This window comes from Puccinia triticina, chromosome 13A (assembly GCF_026914185.1).
Source record: "Puccinia triticina chromosome 13A, complete sequence".
NCBI classification, from domain to species: Eukaryota; Fungi; Basidiomycota; class Pucciniomycetes; order Pucciniales; family Pucciniaceae; genus Puccinia; species Puccinia triticina.
The window spans coordinates 801,412-810,684 of record NC_070570.1 but is presented as its reverse complement, the minus strand read 5'-3'; the positions used below and the strand labels follow the sequence as shown (position 1 = coordinate 810,684).

The following is a 9,273-nucleotide window of genomic DNA, read 5'->3' as shown; positions in this document are numbered from 1 at the left end:
AGAGCTAAAAAATAGTGCAGCACAGCCCAAGCTTAAAAAATCCTCACTGTGAGAGCCCCAAAGGGGAAGCTTCAAAGGGTCTCTGTCTCACAGAGAGGCTTAAATTTAAAAACCTTTACCTGGCCTGAAGTGAGAGCCCCAGGAATATCTGCCTGCATCAGGCTTTTTTCACTTTTTCATTTTTTAAAAATGAAGTGTTGGCCTTTTGAGGCCGTCCTTCTGGACTTAAGAAGCGCTTGGGAGTGCACTCCTTCTGATGAAATTTGGGCCTTGTAGCTGCTGATATAAGGCCTGATCCACCTAATTTAATTTTCCAATCACATAGGAAAAGTGGCCGTGTAGGGAGTGAGATTCATTGTACAAAAATGTACAACTCTATTAGTCATCTCAAAGGATTCTTGGAAATTGAGCTCCTTTGAGCCCATTTCCAGCTCATGGGGGGAGGGCAATGGTGGCATGCCTAACATCAATTTGAAGAGGAGATGCAGGTCTTTCACTGGTTCAAGAGGGGGGCAACATGCCCTCTGGGAAGTGGGAGATTTTGGGGCACAAAGTTGGCCACCTCCAAAAACGCCAACTGAACACGTGGCTCTCACTCCAGGAATTGTGGATTGCATGCAATTCCTTCCCTGACGGGAGGTAGCACCTCATGCAAGGCGCTTCACGCCCCTGTCCCCTGGCAGGCAAGGGGCTTGAGCTAAGTTTGGGCACAGCCAGGCTAAAAATCTCTGCCCTTTCTGTAGAAAAAGCTCTTCACCATTGCTAGTACACAGAAGAAATATGTTTAGTGATTTTTTAGGTTCAGCCTTTATACAATCCAAAAAATTACCACATCCACTCCAAAAATGGAGCTGTGTGCTCCAGAAAATTTGGAGTGCGCTGTAAAGCTCAAAAGTGTTCCTGAGAACCTTTTGCTGAGTGCAGAAAGGGATGAATTGTTGAAGGTGCAATCCCTGTAGAAGGGAAAATGATCAGCAGTGCTCTCACTGCTGAGGCTCCTGCTCCCATGTATGCTCAGCTTCCTGGCGCCAAGCGTGCTCAGTTATCCCTTGCTACAGCTGCTCATCACAATGCAGAAAGAAATACAAAAATAAATGCACCAGATGACTGGGGCATTTGCTACTTTTCTCTCCTTTCCTTCTGATGAGGACTTTCCATTAAGAAGGTACATTGAGGAGTAATTCCCCAGTAGCATCTGTTTGCTATAAATCCCGGGCTCTATTAATTATTTGACCCTCTTTTACCTTGACCTTCCTTCCATACTCTCACTCTCATGTAAATTCACTCATCATTATCATATATTATCACCGCTATAAAAATATATACACATCATTAGCACTTTGTCTGGTAGCCTTGCTCAACAGACTTAGATTTATCAATCCACAAATATTATTATTATGCATATTTATGAGCACCACATTAGCACAAATGAGGGAACCTTATGTAAGGGTTGTAATGAGGTTGTAATTCACAAAGGGTTAAAACCAAAATATAAAGTAGGCCTAATACTGTAGAGTGAGCAAGTGTTGTACTGTTATGAGGTAAGCTGAGTGCAAGTAGTTTGCTGAGAGAAATTACAACTGGGGGGGAGGAGAGCCTCCTTAAATAGAAAAGGGTGAGGCATTTTAGCTACAGGGGAACAAGAGAATAAGAGAATGAGGGATTTTAGCTGCCCTGAAGGCTACAATGAGTTATTTTAACTGGTGGTTGTCAGCTGGCAAGCAAAACCCAGTTACCCCTTAACTTGCCAAATCTCTGTTTTGCTACACCATCTGCAATTATTCCTAGGTTCACACTCATTTCACACTCTTTGATTTTATTGTTGACATAGCTTATATATGCTTGTATCTGATAATCTAGTCAACCTCAAGAGGCCTGATATGTAAGTTGTACTCCTCAAACTCTATTGTTCCCTAAAATTTCAGAAGAGACAAAAATAATAACCTCATTTTAATTTACTCATTCCTCTTGAGCTTGAAGATATATCTAAATATAACTACTTCCAGCTTGCTTGAACAGCACATATCTACATATCACTGTCCGGACCCTCAAGCCTGAGCTTCTCAAAACTTATCAGCTGCTGGGCATGAAGACCTTGGACCATATTCAACCCTTCCTAAAATCTAGAGCCACTGGTCAATACCAGTAAGCTTCTATTGAGTAGATTCTCATCCACCTCGGTAACCCACGGCTGAAAGTGGCTGACAGGTCACATGGGGTCATGATGTCATATGAGGGAATCTAGCTAATGAGAAAGAGAAGGTGAGAGGTTTTAGCTGGCCTGGCCTGTCAAATGATATCATGTTCACATGCTGTAATGCTGTCATCATGTCATCTTCAAGCTTCATGAGAGGTTTTTGCTAGCTTGACACCTGCATGATCCTGCATGATGTCATTTGTCAGCTGTCAGATTGCAGCCCCTATTACATTAGTCTGCATCCACCTGCATAAGACTACATGAGCCTGCATTAAGCGTGCATGACACTGCATGACATGTGCATAGCACAATGTAACAAGTGCAGCCAATGGTTTAATGTATATGTAGAGGGTAGACAAGTTGTCAGAGTGGTACATGTAACAGATTACATGGTCCTGGGTAAGTGTGGTTCATGTAATGGATCACATGAGCCTGAGTAGGGTGTTTGGGTGTAAATAACTGAATGATGTCTCTTGAAGGGGGTTGTAACTTCTGATCCAGAGGGGTGTATGGTGTGTTCTCCATGGTGTACTGCATAGTTTTTGACTGTAGAATCCAGTGGTGCCACCATATTGGTTGATTTTGTGAGTGTACATATGAGAAAGAAAATAATTTCAAAATGGGCTAGATGGTGAACCATAAAGCATATCACAGTGAAGTCCACACAATTCAAGAAACTTGGAGTGCACACTATGTTAGACCTTCACCAGTTACTTCTCTACTTTCCTCTTTCTTTTCCCTGTCACTCATCTGTCACTCATTTCTGAAAGAATTCAGAAAACTAAAAGGTTTTATTTTTATTTTTATAAGTATAAAGTGTGCTAAGAATACAATGAGAATAAATGAAAATATCTTTTATACCTAAAAGGCAGATAAAATCCTGGCTATTGATTATTCAATAGTATATGAAGAAAAATATTCTTGAGGTAAACAAGGCTGAGTAATAATCTTATGACTAAGAAATACAGATGATAATTGTTAGCACACGACAATTTTGATTGTGAATGAGTTTTTAAAGTGTTATTAATTTTGTTCAATTATGCTGTACAGGATTTAAGCAAATCTTTAGGCCTTTTCTTCGAGATTGATAACTGATAGTTCAGGCAGTTTATTATAAACTGTTTATCAGTTTCATTTCATCTCGCTATAAGATTTCTTTTTAACAAACTTCTTGTTGATTTCAATTTTAGATAGCTTTGTTCTGATGGTTGATTTCAAGAAGAATTGATTAGATCCTTGTTGACTGTCAATCAGGATTAGAATCATTAACTCACCTTGAGTTTGATGATTCTCGATCTTTGCTATCAATGACATCATAGTCTTTGATCATCAAGCATACTGCTCTTTTGCCAATCGGCTGTTCCATCACGGAACAGTTCAAATCTGCACATGAAAGAAAATCTTTCAGTTTTTTAACTTCCATGAGTACATGTGAAACACATGTCACTCACCAGGGATTTTTCTCTTTCAAGAGTTTGTGTCATAAGACAAATTCCAACAATTTCTTCTCTTCAGATTCACAAGATTTGTTTCACCTTCTGTCCCACAACTCAAACACCTGGTAGTAGATCAAATATCTTTTCCCCAAGACAATAAATCAGCCCATATGCTCTTCTTTGCCTGATCCCTGAGACCATAATCCAGTCTCTTGCTGTGAGCATGCTTTTTTCACCTTGCATGCTAGTAGCTCTAGCCCTCAAAGAGGGCTTCCTTGTTTGTTCCCAGTCTCTGAGCTTTATTCCTTGATACCTTGTCATCACTCCTCCTCCTTTTTCAGTCTTATTTTACAAAATACTATGCCAATCCAAAAAGAGAGTGCATGAAATTGTACTCCAAAAGTGTTGTATTGTACACTTCATGCACCCCAAAGAATGTGGAATTTTCACTATTACACTGTACAAATATAGTGTATTCCCCTCAATGGCTGGTCTCAAACCGTGATCAAGGGCAAAACACTGCAATAATTGGGCAGCACAGACTAGCCATTGAGAGAAGTGGAGTACAATTAAAATTTGAATACCAGCCCGTGCTACTTATCAACATAGGAAAATTTGAGACTTTGTTTCTTTTTCTTACTCATCCCAAAAGCCTCCACCTTACAAATTTCTTCTGTCGATTCTGTGTCTTCATTATAGACTGATTTCATCAAAACAAAGTATGTCTGATTCTTCAGGTTTGTAGTTAAAAGAAACCTAACAAGCATGCCTTATAAAATTGTTTGGTATCTCTTGTAATATTGTGGCATCTTTGTCTTGTGGTTTGCCTCTTCCGTCTTGAATACACATTTTTCTCTCAACCACAGTGTGGCCTTGCTTTTAATTAGCAAATATATGCTGTCTTCTTACAAGCAATCTCACCTCATGGGTTCTCCTCATTCATTTTGTGCACCATCCTGATCTGCTCAACTGAGATTATTCATCCTCACTTCCCCCAATCCTCACGCTTGATTTCTAGTTCATATCTCAGCCTTGATTTTGTGTATTTCATCAATCAATCTTAATCTTAAAAGTAAAATGATCTTCTAAACTGCTAGTCTTGACCAAAGATCAGCAATAATATACCAAATCCTTTATGGTTGGTAGGCAAGCCATTCAGGGTAGTTATACACTTGAAATGTTTTGGAGTGCATGAAGTGTGCACTCCAAAAATATTATTGCACAGTAATTCACTCCATTTATGGAGTGGAATAGTGTGAAATCCATGTTCTATGAACGGCATGCAGTGTGCACTACAACACTTTTGGAATACTAGTTAATTTTGGAGTGAAATGAAGTGCACTCCAAAATTTTTGGAGCACACGGAATGCACCCAATTTTTGGAGGAATTACTGCTGGTTTAGAAAAATGGTTGTTTTTTATTTCAATTTTCTATATTTTACTAGTGTAGAAACTGCTTTCACTGCCCCTTGAAATTAGAAAATAACATTTAGCTGCTCTTCTAAACGGGAGGGAATTCTTCCATTTTTTGGAGCTCATACAGGCTGACCCATTCTTATAACATTTTTTTTGTATGTTTCCCATCAAAAAAAGCAAGAAAAGAAACCCAATCAAGCCTTTCTTGTTAGCTTTTGATTGCTGCCCAGGAGGAGGACATCACTCCATGGGAGAAGGACACAATTTAGGTTCTTGGAAACCAACAAACCTTCCTACATATGTACTTTCCTTATCTTCCAAGTCTCAAACAAGTCTATCATCTACTCAGACCTGTTCACTTGTACATAATGTATACTCTTGCGCTAGAATCTGATAATCCTGCCTTACAAGTTGCACAAATACTTGAAATGTTTATGATCATCAGAACCAAACACAATTCGGGCATCCCTGCCGCAGAAACCATCAAAATCCTACAATTCAGGTTTTGCCAACTGAGGGATGGGGGAATTAGAGCCCCCCTGCTGGCACTAGGTGAACTAACCAATTCAGCCCCTTTGTTCACGGAGTACTAGCAGAGGCGTTCCAATTCTCCCATCCCTCAGTTGGCAAAGTCTGAATTGTAGTATTTTGACTGTTTCTGCGGCCCTGCCGGCACTCCGTGAACTAACTGATCCAACCCCTTTCGTCTAGTTTAGATCGCAGGCATCGAAGTACGCACCTGTCAATGAGAAAGGGTGGAGATAAAGTGTCGGCAGGAGAGGGGAAGGGATAGTGGTACTGGAGAATGAAACATGAGTTGGTGGCGATCTTGTTCCTGAAGCGTTGTTGATTTGTGCCATGGTTGCGTCGCGACTGATATGTCAAAAATCAGCGGCTTGCAAGTTGTAACGCCGTGTGTGCCTACTATATGTACCCCAGACGGTACGACTTTTTTTCATGCTAATACGCAAATAGGTCATGGAGACGGGGTACGCGATTAAGCTGGATGGTGAAGGAAGCGCGTTTGCACGTGGCAGCGGTGACCATTGGTGTAAGCTGAGCAACCTGTGAAAGTCGCTTCTGGGGACAGCCCTGTCGCGATATACACACACGCTCGGAAGCTGAGCACGCCGCGAAGAGACGCGTTCGCGCGGGCTGCCGCTCATCAGATATAAAACAACCCTCTCCAGGCCCCGCGGCCCGCCTCTCTTCCCCCCACTCTCTCCTCTTCCCCCACCCCCCAGTAGCATGCGGCTGCGAGCTCTTTAGTTGCAGACAGAAGATATCTAGAAGAACCCAGGCCTTGAAGGTTCCCTCCTTCTATCTAACCCTAATTTCAATCGGTCTTTGTTTGTCTCGGCATTCAATGTTCCATTGCCTCCCGGAATCACCTCAACTTCTATTCGATCGGTCGTTGACTGAAGAAGGATGGTAAATGTCAGGCCGTCGTTGTCCGATGAAAGCAGGTCAGTTTGGAACTTGTAAAGGATGTATGAAATAAAATTTTAAAAACCCGATCGAGTTAATGCTTGACCTGGGTTGGAAGAGGGGCTTGTATCCCCGGTTCTCCTACCTATGAGGGAAGTAGTTGACCTAGTGTAGATTGAGGTAATGTCCTGGCTCCGGAATCGCGCTTTCTTCAGTTTCAGTATCGTTGTTTCCTCTCCTTGACTTGGATTCCGGCAGTGCTCTTCTTTTGGAGGTATCGTGAGGACACCAAGCTTCACTTTCAAAACGATTTGTTCGTTTTTCTCTTCGGCTTGCGTCTTTTCCAAGTTGCGTGCCTCCAATCTGGACTGTCTCCAAGTTCTTGGAAGGTACATGATCTGATTCCTGGGAAAGCGTGAAGAGCTGTGTTGATCCGAACGCCTAATCTTCACTAGTTCTCATCTCACTTTAACTTGGTCCTCATTAGGAATGACGGAGCTCTTCCCAATTTTATTCTCTTCCAAGTTCCTCCCTGCCGTAATCGCCGACTAGCGAAGTCTAGACATCCTCCTTCGAGGAATCTTCATCCTATCATGGATCCTGATTCCGTTGTCTCTTCCCCGGTAGAAGTTGGCTGATTCCGTAGAGGAGCGGGTCTAAACCATCCGCCCCTATTCTGTTTTTTATGTCTATTTTTTGTCTTTTTGACAAGATCATAAAAGTAGACTCTGGGTTTCTTCGACCGTATCTTCGCGTCTGTTTATCTACTGTGGCCGGGCTGTTGTTGCTTTCTTCCGATCCCCCTCTCACCTTCGTCCTTCGGGACAAGGCCCCCCACTGATCATTCCGAGTTGGAAGAACGTCTGAGGGGTCTGCCTCCCTCGGGAAAGCAAGCTAGGGTTACGTGCCCGTCCGACGACCTATTCTACTCATTGGGAATGAAATGATGATTTTCCGCCCCCCTCTCGCCTTATTGTTGTTTTTAAAAGCCATTCGCACAATGAAGCAATTTAGTCCCATTCCAACTGATTCGTAATGTTGCAAATAAGCTTTTGTTTGATTGCATGTTGGTTGCTGACACTATTTTTTTCTATGGTGCCATGTGCTAGTTTGTTATGTACACCTTTATATTTACCCCATTTCACTGGTTGTTTCCTTTAATGTTTTTAATATCATCTCCTTGTCTGTAACTAAATAAAGAAGTTCATTGAGTGCTTTGAATCTCATTAGTCACATTGTCTTAGATGCTGGCCCGACATCCGCATTACTGTCGTCTATTTCAGTTTCAATCCCATCTGCTCGTAAATTGACTATTTTGGGCTCCTGGATGTCTCCTTGAGGGCTGTAGGCCTACTTGTCCCCGGTAGAAGTCTGAGAATCTCGGCGACAAACCGTCTCTTGACGCATCCAGAAAGGAAAACCACATATATGAATACATCCACATGTGTGGCAGATCCATTATTGCTTGTTCTACATTTCGTCCACTGAGTAGTTATAAGCCTCTGCCCGCAGCTAGTGAATCAAAAAAGGAAATAAACGAAGAAGTTCATTGAGTGCTTTAGTTGGAGTTTGCATGTGCAAGTTTTCTAATAAGGAAGAGGACTGGAATGCACTGAACCCTTTTCTGATCGTTTCCGGTTTGAAATAATTTCTTTTCGAATCCGTTGGAGCGATCGACTCCATCCCAACGAAATCCAGGCGGAATACCATATCGGTTCGGCGGTGGAGGAGGCCCGTTATATTTAGGTTTCGTAGATTTAGATGACGAATCACTTGATTTCTGAGGAACCAGTCGCATTTGGGCAGTCAGTTGAAGAACTGAAAACGCACTAGAGAAAATGGTGGGATAAAATAGTGATTACTGTAAGGAAGCGTGCGGCTGGGTCGTTCCATCTTTGTTTTCCCTTCAACTCGTCGTTTAACTCTTTGTCGTCAATAGTGCTGGATTAGACAGAACAAATAGTCAATTTCCGAAATAGAGGCGTATAGATCCAAGTTTTTTGATTGAGACTGACCGGGCGAAAGGCTGAGAGGCAATCTTGCTCAATTCCTTTGCGTTGGTTTTCCGGTCTTCCCTTTGTACCAATCCTTTCCCCCACTCCATTTTTTTCATCTTTTTTTCAAGCTCTCGAGCCTGCCGCCTTTTTTCTTCGGCCCGCATCTGTTTGGTATCAATCTTCCTCCCTTGCGAGTCTCGATAGATCGTCTCTTCTTCTGGTTCGTCATCTGACACTGGCGCAGCGACGGTCGGTTTGGAGGCAAATTTCGCCCGAATCGCCTCCGCTGTTTGCAAGCCACCCGCTACGACGTTCGTGGAACTACTTGCAACTATCTGTGGCCTTTCGTCCTCAGGCTCTCTTTCGTCGTCTTCCTCTTCTTTTGTCTCGGCCCGTTGAGATGGTTTGATCGTCTCCCACTTGGACTCGGCTGATGATTTCCCCTTGAAAGTTGGAACGTTTTCCACAACTAAGAATATCAGAATTGTTCAAAATCATTGCAAACTCAACCACGATGACTGTATGCGCTGAATTGAGTGAAAGCCTTACCAGGGGCTGCGTCAAGTTCCTCGTCTCTCACACCTGATCCCCACTCGTCTTCCCCGTCCACGTCCTTCAGGATCATCCCAGAATACGAAGGCGCAAGTTGCTCGTTGGTTTCACTTGATTTGACTTTTTTCTTTGATTTCTTTTTAGATCCATCTTTCCTCGCCGCCAGGATAGCCTCGGCCTTGGGTCCGGACATGTACTTGGACGCCAAGTATGCTTGTAGGTCTTCGGCCATTAAGAGATCTGCTTG

The 9,273-nt window shown here is 42.6% G+C and overlaps 1 protein-coding gene across 1 annotated transcript; it reads right to left on the bottom strand.

Moving 5' to 3' along the window:
- Nucleotides 1–7,947: 7,947 nt before the first annotated feature.
- PtA15_13A77 (uncharacterized protein) lies at nucleotides 7,948–9,258 on the bottom strand (the record flags this gene model as incomplete). Its single annotated transcript, XM_053162756.1, has 5 exons — nucleotides 7,948–7,989; nucleotides 8,096–8,257; nucleotides 8,340–8,418; nucleotides 8,493–8,943; nucleotides 9,024–9,258. The coding sequence occupies 5 exons, from the start codon at nucleotides 9,256–9,258 to the stop codon at nucleotides 7,948–7,950; spliced, it is 969 nt and encodes a 322-aa protein (XP_053026233.1).
- Nucleotides 9,259–9,273: the final 15 nt, after the last annotated feature.